This window comes from Gallus gallus, chromosome 8 (assembly GCF_016699485.2).
Source record: "Gallus gallus isolate bGalGal1 chromosome 8, bGalGal1.mat.broiler.GRCg7b, whole genome shotgun sequence".
Classification (NCBI taxonomy): Eukaryota; Metazoa; Chordata; class Aves; order Galliformes; family Phasianidae; genus Gallus; species Gallus gallus.
Window position 1 is genome coordinate 7,983,637 of NC_052539.1, and position 18,156 is coordinate 8,001,792.

Below are 18,156 nucleotides of genomic sequence, written 5' to 3' on the forward strand. Positions count from 1 at the left end.
TGGTTTGTACAAGGCTGGCAGTGCTGGAAAGGCTTGCTGTGGCTCTACAGCTTCAGCATGAGCGTGGCAAAGGGGGCCCAGAGCATGCCAGGGGAGCATACACCACCTGGTGAGTGCAGGGACTGGGAGTCCTGCATTGTCCTGCAAAGACAGTGCCTGCCACCACCGAGCACTGTGCAAAGTACTGAGCATCCTAGGGGACTGCCTCAAAGTACAGTATCGTGTGTTTTCATCATGGGAATGCAGTCATAAAGGGGACTGGGGATATCTTTGGCAGTGGAGATGAGGAAAGAGATAGCAATTCAGAAGAATCCAGGGAGGACAGCGTGAAACAGCTGTCTGAGGGTAATAGGGTGAAGCTGATGACCAGGAAACAAAAGTGATGGCTAAAAACAACATAGGGGGAAACTGCTGTAAGCGAAACAGACCTACCACACATTGTATTGTCAATTCATTTATCTACAAGCATGGGCCTTCAGGCCTAAGTAGATGAAATTCCTGTGTTTTCATCTACAACCAAAGGCAGCAGAAGCAGATGGGACTTGAAACCAATACTACAGGCATACAAGAGCCTGGACACCAATAGGTCAGCTCGATATAAAAAGAGGAAAATCACATTAAACCAGTCATCTGAAAAACAGAAAAGTATTTCTTTTTTTGAAGGTTCCAACTCACAAATGCTCTTCCAGTTCAATGGGAGCAATGCTACCTCTATAATCCTAGCAAGTCACAAATTGTTTTGCTTCAGACAATGCCTAGAAAACTTCTAGCCCAATGTACTCAGAAAGTGAGATTTAGAACATACCTTTGTGCAAACAATGTACACCATGCCTTACACACAACTCACATCCCTCTTACAAGGTTCTGCCATGGCTGAGGGCTTGAACTGCCATCTCAGCACCCAACAAAACCAGAAGAATTTTGACCATTGATGATGTATGTAAAAAACATCACAAAATGCACTGAGAGACTACATTCTCATTATTTTATAGACATGGTCCGGGAGATCTGTGCTACACTTGTCAAGCCTGCAAACACAGGTGAGAATTTAACATACCATGTTTAGTAAGCATCTCCTACGATTGTGCACCAAGATACTTGTTTTGCATGAACTGACAGAGAGGGGAATGTTGCTTTCAAAGCAATTCCCATGTCTTCTACTTGAGCTTACAGTGCAGCTCAAACCCAATCTAACTCAGCTCCCAGCAAAGCTAGAAAAAGGGTATGCAAATGCATTCCTCGAGGCACTGAAAACAGAAAACCTTTCATACGTCATTTTCACAGAGTTTTTTTTTTCTTTTTTTTTTTTTTTTTTTTTTTACCATAACAGCTATTTAAATCTCTCCCAGGGTAGATAAGGTGCAGGAAGAATTCCTGTTTGCACTCACCGTAGTTTGAGTGTCTCACGCAGTCACTCAGCACCGCACTGAACTGCCTCTGGGCTTCTGGCTCCTGGAAGCAATAGTAGCTGTGTCGGGCAAACGGCTGCCAGAGGTACACTGGGAACTCCCTTGGCAGCTGAACGAAGGCTTGAGCAGTCTCCTTCTCACTCAACCCTACATAGAAGACAACTCAACTTAAAATGTGCTGAATTCTGGGGGGGTTGGATCTCTTTCTCTTCTATGGCCTTTTGTTCTGTATTCAAGGCAGACATAAATCACATACTTTTGGCAATATAATATAAATATTTTACTGGATTGTAACTCATTTCTGTGGCAAATGAGTATGTTACTGGACAACTCTGGTCCCTTCCACACAGAGGCCATAAAGGGGCAGATGGTCTTCCACGTGGAAACAAACTACATTAAATCATGAAGGAACAGCGGTGATTTCCCTTTGCCCGGGGTTTTCATGCAGAACTGCCACATGTACTTATGGATTGTCACTTCAAGCCCTAGTGGTGAAGCAAGGAACTCACAAAGTATCGCCCTTTAAAGGTCCCTTCCGATTCGGAGGATTCTATGATGATGATCTGTAGCTGCAGCCTGACCTGAATCACTGTGTACAGGGGATACTCTCTTTTCTCAGTGCTGTGCATCCAGACACAAAAAGAGGTTCATCCTGGGGAGTCTTCTCTTCTGCATCGCACAAAAGGGCAGAGAGGTTGTAAAAGAGCAACTGAGTCAATATTTGCAGAGGGAGAGCCATGGGAAGCCTCAGGTGACCCTGGGCTGCTCCACATTGCTCATCCCCAACTCCTCTGGAGCTGAGCTGACACAGAGGACACCTCCAAGCTCAGTTGCCCCATGCCAGCCTCTGACCATCCTACACCAGCAGTACTGTCCTGGGAAGGGGGAAATCAGGAACACTTCCCAGCAGTCATAACTTTTAAGTAATGTGAGACAGGACCACAAAAAAGCCCTCCACAAAAAAGATATCTATCTTCTCATTGCTCCTATACTTTTTCAAACTGGACTCTACACCATGTAGAGATTCAGCCACTTAAGCCCTGAACTTTCCCCTCCCTCCTCCTGGGGAGGGGGCAGGGAGAAACCCTGCAACTCCTGTTGCAGAAACAACAAATCCAGTAACAGCAACCTTCCTGTCATCTCTGTAGGATGCACTATCAGCTGTGAATCAACACAGGCAGCTGGTATCTAAAAATGGAAACAAATAAACCAGGAATATTAACAAAGCTGGGAACAATAGTGGTGTAGTTCCTGCCCCACTTCTGCACTGCTTCCATAGGGTTTGTGTAGGGATACTGGAAAAATACAGAGCCAGCATTTCTCTGAACATTTCAGTTCACGGCATCTTTTGTGTACGTCTAACTCTGGGATTAAGCTCTGACTTAGAAAACATGCTGTTTGCATCTTCTGTGAGCTTACTTTAAAGCCTCGCCTCGAAGTCTGCCCAGATGTGGCTTCTGTAAGGAAAAGAGCCTGAGGTTTGGCAGTTCAACTTTTACCAAGGCTTACCAACAGGATCTGGAAAATGTTTATCAGACAGCAAATTGTAATCTTCTTCTAAAGTCAGTACTTTGCCTCCTGCAGGAACAGTGTGATGCTTGGGGCTGAGTCCCTTCTGGTAGGCCTGGAAAATCATGACACAGGGAGTCAAAACTGAGATTTAAGGAGAGGGAAAGCATAAACTACTCATTTACAAAGATAATGCACACATTCCTCAAATGAAAAGGTTTTTGTCCGGCTGAATCTTAGATATATTCACTGGATATGTCAAGTCTAAAACATTTTTAAGTAAAAAACGTATTTAGAAAAGATCTTTCAAAGCTCATCAGCCCCAGTGAAGAGTGAGGGACAGAAGGGAGGTGAAAAGGATGGCATTTTCTGTTAAGCTGCATTTGTTTGGTTTGTCAGCCAGGACTAGTTTGACCACAGCAGCTGCCAAACAGAAGTCTTCACTATAGCCTGACTGAAGCAACATAAGAATTTCTATTTAAAACCCAACAGCAGAACCCTGGTGATGTATTATAATCACATACAAAAAAGAAGTGTTCTGTGATATCCAAAGGTTCAAAGTGCTGTCTAAGTGACTTGCTATGTTTTGCAAATGTCTGTGGCCAATAAAAGGTACTTCAGCAGACCCTCAGGCATCCCTGTGAAGTTTCCAGCCAAGGCTGCAAGGCTGGAGCAGCCTTTCTGGGACATTTCATCTATTGCTAGAAGAAAGGCACTAACAGCAACAAATTCCTCAGATCTCAGTCTCTTGGGGAGTGTTGAAGAACATAACAGGAAGAAACATTTACCTCTTTGGTCTCAAAGCAATCCACCGTGTAGTCATTTTTGATAACAACATATCTGTCCTTCCACTTCTTCACATCCTCAGCAAAATGCAACAACTCTGTTTCATATAAGACAGTCCCAGCTTCTGACTTGGGCTACAAAGAAGATTTTCTAGATTTGAAACGACTCTGGATCATTTTGAAATTTTATTTCTACGTTTCTGTAAGATTGCTATGAGGGTTTTTGAGCCCTCAAGCACAACTGGGAGCAATACACATCTGTTCGAATCAGACACATCCTACAGAAGTAACCAAATTCTTGCAGCTCGTGGTGAAGAGGCAGGAGTTAAAAGTGCCTTTTAACACCACTTCCAGATTTCTAAGGCAGAGACATTCAGAAGGGGAAATGGGCACAACCTGGAACACAGGAAGTCCCATACGAACACAAGAAAGAACTTCTTTACCGTGAAGGTGACTGGAACAGGCTGCCAAGAGAGTTGGTAGAGTCTCCTTCCCAGGAGATATTCAAAACCCATCTGGATGCTTTCCTGTGCAACCTACTGTAAGGAGCCCCCTTTATCACAGGGTTGGACTTGCTAATCTCCAGAGGTCCCTTCCAACCCCTATGGTTCCGTGATTCTGAGATCTTTCAGCTGATATGCTGAATATAAGATGACTTATAGATCATTATCTCTTATTTTCCACTATGCACAAAAAATATTTTGTTGGTGCAGTGAAGGGTATTATTATGAAATAGTCAATTACTTCACACTTCTCTGTAACACTTTTGGCACATGTGATCTTATAACTGGCATGCATTTTTTTGAAAGACGTTGCTTTTCTATTACGCCACCTTCTAGTCCCAACCTCACTGCCTTTCTCTGTGCATTTCAAGAGCATCAGAAATCCGTGATTTTTAATACAGTCAAAAAATTAGACTTGTATTTTCATAGAATCATCATAGAATGGCTTGGACTGGAAGGGACCTTTAAGATCATCTATTTCCAACCCCCTGCCTCTAGAGACACCTCCTACCAGAGGGCTCACAGCCCCATCCACCCTGGCCCTGAATGCCTCCAGGGAGAATGCATCCACAACCTCACTGGGCAACCTGTGCCAGGTCTCACCATCCTCACAGTAAATAATTTCTTCCTAATATCTAGTCAAAATATACCCTCTTCCAGTTAAAGCCATTTCCCCTCATCCTGTAACAGACATGCCCTTATAAGAAGTCCCTCCCCAAATAATTTTCATTATATTAAAGCATTAAAACGCTGTGTTTTTTTATATAGAAACATCTAAGAAACTTTATAAGTATTTCAGGCTTGATTTTTAGAAGCTCTGAGTACCTGTATTGCCTATTAACTTTACTTAAGGGCATTCTACACCGGGAAAAACAAGAAAACCAAGTCCAGCTGGTAGCTGATATACTTCCAGTTCATGTTTTTCATACATTACAACTACTAACTGGCTTATTTAAATAGTTTTCACATTAATTATTCCACGAAGGAGAGCAAAGCTGTAGGCAGCTTCAGGCTGTGGCCAGGCTTACGTGTCCTCCTACCCTGGTTTTCAGGAACTGGGACTGGGAATTGCGGTGCTGCTCCAGCTCATCCTGCACGTGCTTGCAGAAAGCCACGGCATACTGGCGTTTGTAGTGTGGGCTGAAGTTTTTGATGATAGCCTCTGTTTTTCCTGAAGGAGAAATAAGGATTAATTATATTTAATATACACTAGCTCAGAAGCTGTAATGCAGAACCAAAGCAGTTTCTACCACTAACCCAAGATATTGCCCAGCTGCACCCACGGCCAGTTGCTGCCTAGCAGGTCAGGGAACCCTCATGGATGCATTCAGCTGCTGTGATACCACAAGTACAGATTTTTCTCATTCCAGAAGTGACAGAAATGGGCAAAACATAACCCAAGTACACTACCTTAAAAAAAGACACACTTTGCCTCTCCCACAGACATACTGCCACGGAGCAGTGGATGCCTGCAAGCTGATAAGCTTTTCAGAGAAACATAATCACAAGTGATAGTGGGTAGTGTTTACATACTGCACAGTGTTTAGACATGCTAGCCAATTTTATCACATAATCAGATTTTAAAGCTGACTCAGAACTCTTGCAAATGATGTTTTCTAGGCTTGGGCACAGAAGTCCCTTCTTTGTTTTACTGTAAACAGACACTTAGCCACACTGTGTGAAACGCTCATCTTGTATTGTCTTGCTATGATTGAGATCTCATCCGTAGCAATAACAGCAATAAACACATTGAGGGTCTCATTTCTGGGAATCTGACAGCAATTTACAAGTAATTAACTTATTAACTCTAGCAAAGAAATAATAATGCTTTACAAACAGGGAAGCAGAGCAAGAAGTTAAAGCTGTGTGTTCAAACGCAAAGCAAAGAGCAGCAATACAAAAACCAGAACCTGGACTATGACTGAGATTTCTGGAAGAGCAGAAATGTTGCTATTCACTCAAAAATAAAAGTCTCCTGGTAAGTCAGACAGCTGCATCTCTCAGCTTGGTGACAATATTGACAGCACAGTGCGTTCCAGCTACACCAGCACAGCAGCTCAGGGATGGGCTGGAGCCTCACCCTCCAGCACCTGCAGGTCTGCTGCCTTCACATCAACCCAAAGCCACACACTGCTCCTGTTCCACCCCACCGACCGACCTGTGGGACAGACCCAGACACCAGCCTGGACTCCAATCCTCCAGTTTCAAGAGATCAGATTTCTACCGATTACAGGATAGTAGCAGGACATTGGCGTTGCCAAAGCACAGAATCCCTGCCCGTTGACTAGCTTGCTCCAGGCAGAGGCACCAGCTTCTCCAAACGAGGAGAAAGCTTCCTCAAAACTTTCTTTACAGCTTATCTTTTTCTTTTGGAATTGGACAGACCCAGCTAGCAGAAGGACTCTGCTGGCTCCAGCCCCAGTGGACTTTCCTGCTCAGGCCGCTGGCAGGGCTGGCCCTGCTTGCCACAGGGATTTCATTCTCCTGCCTTGTAGTAGTCTCTTCATCTGCCACTGAGGGCTGGGGATGCTGGACCTCACTTGCCTCTGCAAACAGCTGCTGCCTGCATCCTGCAATAAAAACCTGTAGAGGAAATGGGACAAGGGAAAAGTTGTGGTGCTAGAATAACAGCCAACAATCAAAGGAAATACCTGTAGTTTTGGCAAAGTCCTTCAGTTATGGCTAAACTGGCTCAGAAGGGCGATTCTTCAGCATAAACATTTCTTAGATCAGCTTCAACTATCACGGCCCAAAAGAAAGGCACTATGCCACTCACAAGACATATAGTAAAATGTGTGGCCTGAATGCAACTCTTCCACACAGAATATCGTCTATCAAAATCACAAATCAAAGAGCAAGCGTTTCGTGCTGGTTGTTCCAGCCTTGGTGCTAATTTTGCAACCAGGAGAAAAGGTTTATTGGTGGGGCTGTGAATGCCACATGAACTGCAGGAGGACCTGAGGCTGCAGCACTGGGAGCAGCAGGAGCTGCGGATGGGGGGGGGGCAGCAGAGCTTGGGGGCACTGTTTGCTGATGGATCTCTTAAAGATGTTGGTTTGCAGAAGATAAAAATACGCTATCGGAAAATAAACATGATGGGAACAGCAATGAGTAATAGGAACTCTTCCCATGAAATGATAACAGGGGGTAAGTCGAGATAGAATACTCCAGGGCAGTTCAAAAATGAGTTCCCCTAATTCTTTTCCAAATTTAGTATGGCTCTCTCAGTCAGAGCTGTTTACATGAAGCAAAGCCAGCTTTCCCTCTTGGTTGGTCTGGCAACGGTGCAGCTCCAGCTTGTGTAAATGTGGTAGCAGAAGGGCTGCATGAAATATGACCATCTACAGCAGAAGCCTGCATGCAACCAAAATTACAACCAGGAAAAACGGAGGAGTGAAGGAGGTAGAAGGATTTTTGTCCAAGGGTCTGCACATGCAGATGTTCGCCCTTTGCTGAGGACCTGGAATACAAAATAAGCTTTCCTAATGCTTCACGCTGCACCTCCTGTTTTACAGAACCCTGCACATACCTAATCCCAAAAGTTTAGCCCAAGTTACAACGTGTGTTCTAAGGGAAAAATGAGTATCATTGCACTAAGCCACAAGAAGCACCTGCCAGCTGCCCCACTGGAAATAAGACCCTCTCTATGGGCCTACAGGAGCTGCTTACCACACTTGACCCACTTACAGTCAAGAAGGGGCAGAGGGGAGGATTTGCCATTGCTGCCCCTCAGCACAGGCCAGCACCGCTCCTCCTCGCAGCACAACCACTCACACTCAGCAGTGTGTGAATGGGGCTCTCAGAAATACTGCCACCAATGATCCGCATCTCTTTGGAGGGCCAAGGGATTCCTCTTCTTAAAGCATTGAAGCTCTCTGGAATATATACTTGGTGTTCCCAGGGACACGAACTGCAAAAAGCCTCAGCTTATTGGCTGTATCAAAGCAAACCCTAGACAAAATAAAAGCTAAGAGAAACAATAAGCATTGTACATGGTGAATGCCAGTGCTTCAATCAAGCAAGTGCGAAGTGCTGAGACAGTGCAGGAACAAACAGTATTTTGGACGGGGCTGTGAATGGGGACATTGTCCTTGTGCTTCTTCATGAGCCATGGAGCAAGGCTGCCAGGAGGAAATATCAAAAGATCAGTGGGATGTACCCACGCTCACCAGCCTGGAGTGCAACCCGGGCTGTACACTCTGCCCACTGTGTATCCTAACAATACTCAGAGAGTTCAGAGTTCAGAAGAAAGCTTCACAATTGCTGCTAAACACATTACATATATACATATGTAAATGCAAATGTTCTATGCAAATTAAAAAAACACCATACAATCTTCTACCCCTCCAGGATAGCAGTGAAATGAGTCAAGAAAATAACTTCAGACTTCACCTCATGGGACAATTCCATCTCAAATCCAAGATAAACGCAACCTTCGACTGAGATAATGTCTAAAACTTGTGATGTTCTACTTGAGCCCTGTTACTTGGCAAAGCTGGATTTCAGTCTTGGCAGCTCGGAAATGTGCTGGATGCTTGCTGTGAAGAGGGGGAAACAGCCTCTGCTTCTGTGGCCCTGCAATACCATGTTCATCACCACCTATTAATTTAATAGGTGGGAAACAGAAAATCCATGGAAGTGATCAGCAAATCCTCTAAGAGTGCCTATCACCTTCCAGCACTCAGGGACACACAGTAATGCAGTGGGCATTACCAGTGATTTCCTCTTTTCTACGGTCCTTCTTGTGTAGCACTCATGGCAACAACAAAAAACTGCAGCAAGCAAATGCTCCTGTGCTTCATCCTGCACGTAAGGGGAAGCAACACAAAATTCTCTTTGTTGCTGAAAGCATAGCTTGGTTTGGTCTTTATTTACAGAAGCAGTATTATAATTGTTCATGATACCTTAATACCTGTTATGAAAAATGAGATGGCAGACACAAATCCTGAGTTCTGCTTTGGGTGAACCACCTCCCTGTTGCTTGCACTTGTGCAGCCAAACCAAGAAGCTGCCCAGTGGAGCCACCCATCTCCCCAGTGCAGACATGCTGAATGTGCTGTTTGCACCCAATAAAATACAGAAAGCCATTATTTTACTGTCAGCCTTGTTTTATACTGATGAAGACTACTCTCATTAAAAACTCACAACGCTGCAAGTGAACCTGTGTGCACACCTCTCCCCAAATGACCCATCTGGAATGCACATGCTGAACTGCAAGGGTAACATTCCACTTAGCCATCCAAAACTAAAGTCATAGGATGTAATAATACATCAGATCATCATCTTGTCCTCAACTCCCTGTGTGTGCTTAGCCCATGTTTTCTGTAGGAAGATGTGCAAGTCAACATGGTGTTTTTTAAAAAACAGATTTCTTTGCCACTCTGCCTATTGAGGCTGTGGGTGTGGAAGCTGTGCTCCACCAAAAGCTGGGCTCCTCTCTCTGGGCAGGCTAAGCAAACAAGTGTGTAAGCACACACGGATCTGATCCATGGCAAAGGAGGAGCCAAAAATAACAGGCTCTACTTCAGCCTCACAGCTCTCCCTTTCTACAACTCTACTCGAGTACTTGGCTTTTAACTGAGTGCTCTGTAATGTAAAGCAGGATTTTATACCAAGTCGCACATAGATTTCAACAGGCTTATGCAGCTGTAAGAGTCTTCTTATGCAACTTCATGAGTATCTTGTACTTCAGAGATAGGGCTAAGCAACTCAGCCTTGGTGGGCTCTACAGAAAGGTTTTGTTCAGCTGAAGGCATGAGTAGCCTCTGATTTAACTGTGATTCTGCTCTTCCTAAATACCATCTCATTGTTAAAAAATACAGAGCAAGTTGCAGAGCAGTAACCCTGCTTACACACAGATCATCCCTTGGGTCCTGCTCAGAGGCCCATTCCTACAGACATGCTCCATTCCTCCCTCCCAGACCAAGATGAAGAAAGTTATCCTCAGGAAATTCATGGACAGGATTATCACACCTTCAATCTACAGCTAAAACCACCATTATACTAACAGCCCATCTTCCAAGCAGTCACAGGTGTCTACTAAAACCTGAAACTCTCTGGAGGTTACTTTCATTACCACCGTGTTGTTTCCATGTCACACCTCTCTCAAGAAGCACACTGAGTCCCTCCATTGCATGTTACAAGTGTATTTCCTATGAGGGCAGCTGCTGTAAGATAGAAGTGCCCAGGGAAGTTGATTTTAGCATCCATGTGCAGCAGTAAAGCAAGAGGCTATTGTGGTGAGACACACAGGACAAGGGATATTGGCTCCTCCAGGAGTCCTGACCTGTGAGAGCCCTGTTGGGCCAGGAGCTCTGCAGCACCCTAGCGCCGAGTCACTTTTTAGAGCAGAAATAACATTTCACAAAGTGCCTTTGCACTTCTGTCAGATTTAAGAAAAACATACTAATCACGAGTTACATAAAGGCCAAGGCCTGTGGGTAATCCGGCAGAAGCAAGCCAGACACGAGCCAAGGTTTGATTAACGCCGCGTCAAAGGAGCTTATCACTGAGGCTGCTGAAACCTATCCTTTGCTGGGAGTAGGGTTAGAAGCAGTGACACTCCACCTAAAAAAAAAACAACACGTGGCCAAATTCAACACGAATGAGGTCTGACAGCCCTGTATTTACAGGCTTATTTCGCAGCACCAGCAGGGTGCTTAGCAAAACGAAATGAACCCGAACTAGCTCCTGGGGGCCACAAGAACCTCAAACATGCTTTGTACTAAATTAATCTGATGAAGGTCGGTGGTTTCAAAGCCTTTTTTCTGTGGTGTTTTTTTGTCTAAGGTATTTTTTCACCTATATGAGCCACAGGCTTAACCCTTAAGAGGACATCAATCGTGTCTTGAGCAGGTTTCTCCAGTCCAGACCTCAGCAGTGCACTACACGCCCCTAGTAAACATTCTGGTATGAGTACGATGACATTTAAAAAGCTTTCTGAAAAGACAAGCCAACACTGCATCACCCTTTAAATCAGGATGATGTGATCCCTTTCCCTCCCTCTGGGTGATGGGTGTTGCAGTCAGTTACTTCACTGCCCAGCCATCCACCAGATAAAGCAACCATAAAGATGCTCCTGGTGGAGGTACAGACAACAGAAATAATCTCTCTCTAATTACTAAATATTTCTTCAATAGCAATTAAGTAACAATAGTTCCCCTTTCCTTGCTATTCTTCTCACTGAACTGCAAGATGTTTTATTCTCTTTTACTTGCACATATGCTGAAAATGAGCAAATGTCATGAGCTGCGAAGGACAATGTCTCAGCTTATTCTATGTGCAAAAAAAAAAAAAAAAAGTAAAAAACATTTCAGGATTCACCTCTGACATAAATTAAACACTGATCTCAAAGTACAGGCACTCATGTTTGGATGGCTTCTGCAGCACCACAGCCCAGCGTTGCCATCTCCAGCTCAGAAGCTAGCACGAGTCCTTCTCTTGCAGCCTCTTGAGCATCCTCCTCTTGCTGTCTTTTGGCATGTTGCTTTCTCAGTAAACGAGTGTCTTTAGAACTGGATCTCTGGTAGAGCTTCACAGGAAGTTACTTTCAGTCAAAACCACACGGACAGTCACGCTACAAACTTATTAAGCTGAGAGGGGAAACGCAACAGACGTGCATCTCACCCAGCAACAGACACACAAGCGGTCATCCCCACCAGGGACAACACAGGCTGTCACGGACAGAAAGACAACTTCTTGTGGAAACCAAGAACCAATGCACAGCTCTTCTGTCTTTACTAAAAAGGACAAACTGAAAATGTATATGACACCACTGATGGTGATGGCATTTCCAAGAGGTATTTCCCAACGTCTGATGAATCTGTGCCTCAGCTAAGGGAAACCACACCAATTCTCCTTGCTGATAGGCCATTCTCCTGTTTAGGAAAGTAAAGCCTTTAAATACAGTTGCTAAATCCTTAGAAACTGATAAAGAAGAAAATGATGCTATGAAAGATACTGTATTCATGCTTTGAAAGAAAAACTTCCAAGTATTCTACAGAGCACCATCCATACAGTAGATGTTCCCCTCCTTTACAAAGCAATCCTTCTCTGTTTCTCTGATGAAGACAATATCCTCCAGCAAAAGTACCTCAATTCACTGAATCTTTAATTCCCTCCCACCGCTGTAAGAGAGCAGCAGTCAGTGATGGCAGTCTAATACAAAAGTGTATAACCACTGCACGGATCTGCTCACCAAACCACGTCTGCAACAGCCCTTCCTGTGAGTGTTACAGATGGGAGAAGATGGAAATTGCAGCTCCACAGCGCACAAAGGCCTCCCAGAAAGCTTTACAGTCCATGTTAGTTTAGAAATACCACCGTCTGGTTTACAGAAGGGGATGGTGTGCTGATGCTCAGCTGAACACAGGAGACCAGGAAAGGATCTCTTAATGCTTCAAAACGCATTGTGTGAAGGAGTACTTCTGGTTTTCTTTACTCACGCCTTACTCATGGCACAGCTGTGCTGCCCAAGGTTCAGCTTGGTTAGGTCCATCCCTCAACTGGGTGCAGAGGGAACAGAATAGGCTGCAGTGGAGCAAAGGAAGCTTTCCCTTCCCTCACAAAGCCAATACAGCTGCCCCAGCAGCCACTGCTGAACAGTCCAGGGACAATCCATTGACAGAAGCTGACAAAATGAGACAAAAAGATGTGAAAAGAAAATAGAGAACAGCAAACAGAAGACAAGAGATGGCCCTCAGGCTGTCTGAGCCTTCTGAACATGGGAAGACCTGCTGGTAGCCTCCTTTTCCCTTTCTGCTCCCACACAGAATTGAGCAAGACCATAATAAAGAGCCCAGTATTTCCAAAGCAGGGGAATTCAACAACAAAGGGAAAAGAACCACGTTTGGGAAGAATTTGAGGTAAAAATAACAGAGGACAAATATAAAGCAACACCTTTATCTCACAGCCGCTCTGGGTTTTGAGGCCCAACTACTCTTTGTCCCAGCACACTGTTGAGAAGTATTTATTTTCCTTCTCAGAGTCCTATTTTTAGCCATAGCTCAGAGGAACGCCGGATCCCCACTGAGCGTCTGCCTGCAGCTCCCAGCTGGACATGGGGCTGCCTGCTGCGATGGGATGGCGATGGCAGGCAGGCAGCCCCCAGGTGGAGCCTCCAAGTTGTCCTCTTTCCTCTGACTTCACTAAACCCCCACGTCTATAGGGTGGAAGAAAGCTCAGAGGGGTTACAGTCCAGCCACTTGACAGTCTGCCAAATGTTATACATTATTCTTCTCCCGCCCGGACACATTGCAATTTCTTCAGTGCTCATGAAAGCATCCCTGAGAAGACAATGTGCTGAGTGCTGCTGTTTGTTTGTACAGCTTCGGAGAAGGCTTCCCAGGAAGAAGTGACAGTCAGCTATTGTATCTCCCACTGAACGTGTGTTTGAGCCTCCTCGTCTGCTCAGCTCACCCGCCTCATAATTTCAATGCTCCTTCCTTCTTTTTCTTTCTTTTTTTTTTTAAACTTCCCCATTTCCTCTCCATTTATCTCCTACACTCAGGAGGGCTTGTGACAAAACAACACATCTTGAAAGGAAAAAAAAAACAAATCAAAACCACCTTCTTCCAGCACCGTGTTTGTACAGTAGGACCACATGAGCTTCCAGGCTTGGAAAAACAGCTGGGCAAGTTATTATTAAACAGAGGAAATTCATTCCCAAGGATTTGTTTGGAAATGGTTTGGCAGGTGAGAGCTCTCCTGTGAATTCACAGTAAACCTGCACCCCTTGGGGTTCAGCGCAACCTTCAGGAACAGCCAAACCAAAAGCACTTGTCTGCATGCCACCACAGCCTGTGGCAACACATGTATCTAAATGTTAAGCATCTTCAGGTGAGGCCGCACAACAGGAATGTGTTAAAATGGCCTGGTCTCTTATCTACAGCAGTCTTTGATGGTGGTGCCTCAATCGGTGCGTTAACAGACTGCCTTCGGTGCTCTTGCTTTTGTCTGATCAGTGGTACAGCTCTGGTTTTGTAAGGCTAGCCCTTCCATCATGGGACTCCATAAAGCTCTCCTGCATCAACCCCACCTGAGCTACTATCCACACAGGTACTTCTCTTGCAGAAGAATACGGCCCTCTACTTTGTTTCTCCACATCAGCCTTTCTGTGTTTTGTAAAAGGTTTTACTTAAAGGACTAAAAAAAACCAGCCCTAAGAATGCAATGTGCAAGAGCTGATAAAAATTAAAGAAAATAGCTTTTGTGTGATAAGAGCTTTATCTGGAAAGTCTACGTACATCAGATTATATTTTCATTTTCTGAACGCAGAAGTAATCACTTGCAGTGCTACTCTGAACATATTTAGCTCCTGTCTACTGAACTGCATTGCAAGTGCATGGTCACAGCTCATTTTACCAGGGAGGCAGCCAGGCGGGGAGGCTCATTTACAGACCCACAAAGATACCGAAGGCACCTTTGACAGCAACAGGGTCACAGAATGTTTACATTGGTGCACGTCTTGAAAACAAAGAGCGGATTCGGGGTCATTACAAACAACTGCAGTTACGTGGATATGCTTTGCAACTTCAAAATTACACAGCGCATTTTTCACCCTGCCTTTCCCCAAACTCTTCAGTTAGGTTACTGCAGAACACAGAGGAGAGCCTATGAGGATGTCCAGTTTTTTTCCCCAGCCCCTGTAGGGCCACTCTGCAAAAACTGGCCATGAGCCCACGTCAGTGCCCAGTATCCACAAACAGCCTCCAACAGAGCAAAACTTATTTTGATTCTCATCTAAACCTGAACTCCTCCAACTGCTGCTAGCATTTACTGACTGCAACCACATTTCGAGTCAGGTTTGAGTTCTCTGATAGTAGTTTAAAGTCAGGCTGCATCTTCTGCCTCTTCCCCTGGGTAACCTGATGAGGTTCAACAAAGCAAAGTGCAAGGTTTTGCACTTGAGTTGAGGCAATCTCAGACATGTACACAGACTGCGAGGAAACTCCTTGAGAATAGCCCTGCTGAGAAGGACTTAGGGGATCCAGCAGATGAAAAACTTAATATGAACTAGCAATGAGCACCAGCAGCCTGGAAGGCCAATGGTATTCTTGGCTGCATGAAAGAGGGGAGCCAGCAGGGCAAGGGAGGTGACTGTCCTCCTCTATTCTGCCCTTATGAGGCCCCATCTGGAGTACTGCATTCATGTCTGGGGTCTCCAGCATAGGAAAAACGTAGAGCTTTTGTAGAAGGTCCAGAGGTGTGCCACGAAGATGATCAGAGGGCTGGAGCACCTCTCCTATGAGGACAAACTGAAGGAGCTGGGCTTGTTCAATTTGGAGATGAGAAGGCTGCAGGAAGACTTCATTATGGCCTTCCAGTATTTAAAGAGAGATTACAAACAGGAGGGAAATCAACTTTTAACACAGGTAGATGGTCATAGGAAGGGGAAGGTTTTAAACTAAAGGAGGGGAGATTTAGATTAGATGTCAGTATGTTTTTTACTGAGAGTGGTGAAGTGCTGGCACAGGCTGCCCAGAGGCTGTGGATGCCCCATCCCCACAGGTGTTTAAGGCCAGGTTACATGGGGTCCTGGGCAGCCTCATCTAGTACCTGACCAACTGATTGGCAATCCTGCCTGCGGCAGGGGCTTGGACCCTGATAACTCTTGAAGTCCTTTCCAAATCAACCCACTCTATGATTACAAAAAACTTATTCTCCGAAGAGTGGTCAGGCACTGGCACAGGCTGCCCAGGGAGGTGCCTGAGTCACCACCCCTGCAGGTGCTCAAGAAATGTGTAGATGTGGTACTGAGGAATACGGTTTAGCGGCCAATATTGGTGGTAGGTGGACAGCTGGGCTAGATGATCTTAGAGGTCTTTTCCAACATTAATGATCCTATGATTTTTGAGACACAAATACAGGGAAAGCCACACCAATCCATTTTCCATTTTCATTTGGGCTGATGGGATTCACCATCCCAATGACACTGTCTCGCAGGATAAGCAATTCGTTTCTATGATGTGTTCTCCTACCTAACAGCATCCAGCATGACTTCAAAACACTACCAAACATTTCTGAATCTGCATACTTTGGAAACTCCCCATGCCCTATCATTACTCCAAAAGATCTCTCCATTTCTCTGCTGTCCAGTGCAATCATCTCTTCTGACCAGTCATGCAGTAACAAAACTTTGTACATTGGGACGTCATTTCTTCACTATTCACTCTTTCAAGCACTGCTGAGCAAGTCTTTCACCAACAGTTTCACCATCAGTTTTGCATAAAGCCAGCAGATTTATACAAATGAGCCAGCTCTTGGTTAACCAAAAAGCAGAACAGTGAAAAGGAATACAATGAGAGTAACAGGCCGGGAATTTTGGAAAAGTTTTTCATAAAAAAACACCAATATGATTCATAAGTTCTTCATATTTCCAATGCAAAAACATGGCCACCAGGAGAGAAACTGTTAAAAATGTGCACCATATGGTCTCAGCTTTAAATCGAGCAGATGAGCAAGTCAGGTAGAATCTTTTGGCTCCCAAAGTTTGCTTTTACAGTGAGTTACAACTTTCTTTCACATCTCAGAAATTCAGAGATTAGGACAACCAAACTCAGGCTTCAGACCTAGCATAAGGATCTTTGCATACAGACATGTCCCTCTCTCAAAATGTGAACTTGAGCTAACAACTGCTAACCACAGCCTAGGAGGTGCAAGGCTCCTTACAACCTCTTTTGAACCAGTATCAAGTTCAAGTCCTTTTATTGTGATTCTTTCACTTTTAGAAGTACTTGTGTCACTAAAAGGATAATACATGTGGCTGAAGATTCAACATTTGCTGGGAAATTACATTCAGTGCCACCAGTGTGACGCAACTCCTCGTGCCTTTGGAACTGCTGGATGAGAATGATCTCTGAGTGCTGAGTACCTCTGGATCCAAGCCAGATGTTTAAACATCCAGTGATAGGATCACAGAATCACAGAATTGCTTAGGTTGGAAAAGACCTTCAAGATCATTGAGTACAACCACAACCTAACCATACAACTGTAACTCTAACAACCCTCCACTAAATCATGTCCCTGAGCACCACATCCAAATGGATTTTAAACACATTCAGGGATGGTGACTCAACCACCTCCCTGGGGAGCCCATTCCAGTGCTTAACAACCCTTATGATGTCCCAATTTTTCAAATTTTTGCATGGATCTGTTAAGAATATCCTATTTCAGAAGAACCTTCTGTAAGAAATGCATGCATCGTAGCCTGTCTCATTCAAAGATGACTAGTGCAGAGGAGCAGACAACCCAACCCTGGAATCAAGACTGAGCAGATAGCCTAGCACGCCTTTTCTGAGACAGTCCTCATTTCTTAGGGCTTCTCTAACTGGAAAAATGCTGTATCTCAAAATTGGAAGAAAATACAGAATTACAGTACATAAGTAAACATTTAAGATAAAAAGTAGAGCTGCTTCACTAGCCAGCACTTGGTTTTGTGTTGTGTCTTTTTTCCTAAAGTTATTTAAATAGAAGTCTTTTAAGTGCATTAGGTCTTTTTTTTTTTTTTTTTTTTTTTTTTTTTCCAAAACTGCTCTGGAAAGCTCATTTTTTAAACATACACTCTTATTTGCTTGTCTACTGAATATAAATTGCATATCTTCTGGCTAATGTATTATTCAGCCCAGAATAATTACACATTAGAGAGATGCCTAACAAGCTAATCTTTAAACTCCAGAGATCTGAAAAGAGATCTCAAGGCATGTTTTATGAATATGGAATGGCGTCAGCTGACAAATATATGGCACAGTCCATATTACTGTGGTTGCAACCAAGAACCACATGAATCAACATTATGGGCTAGTGTTTGCATTATTTGAGATGACAGGACTTCTGAAGGAAAGCAAGAGCGTGTTCTGAGACCACGAGAATCCACTATGAAGATAAAAGCAAATTAGGCAAGCGATATGGTAAAGAATACACTATACCAAAAGAACACGAGCAGTACTGCAT

At 44.3% G+C, this 18,156-nt stretch overlaps 1 protein-coding gene across 2 annotated transcripts in view; it reads right to left on the reverse strand.

The window, feature by feature from the left end:
* FAM129A (family with sequence similarity 129 member A) overlaps positions 1-18,156 on the reverse strand; it is a 60,266-nt gene that overhangs the window by 30,676 nt on the left and 11,434 nt on the right. For both annotated transcript variants that reach the window (NM_001012596.3, XM_015290308.4), the window contains exons 2-5: positions 5,247-5,377; positions 3,707-3,838; positions 2,919-3,033; positions 1,389-1,556 (exon numbers count right to left, since the gene is read on the reverse strand). In NM_001012596.3, coding sequence (NP_001012614.3) covers positions 1,389-1,556; positions 2,919-3,033; positions 3,707-3,838; positions 5,247-5,377 — 546 coding nt within the window. The remainder of the gene's footprint in view (positions 1-1,388; positions 1,557-2,918; positions 3,034-3,706; positions 3,839-5,246; positions 5,378-18,156) is intronic.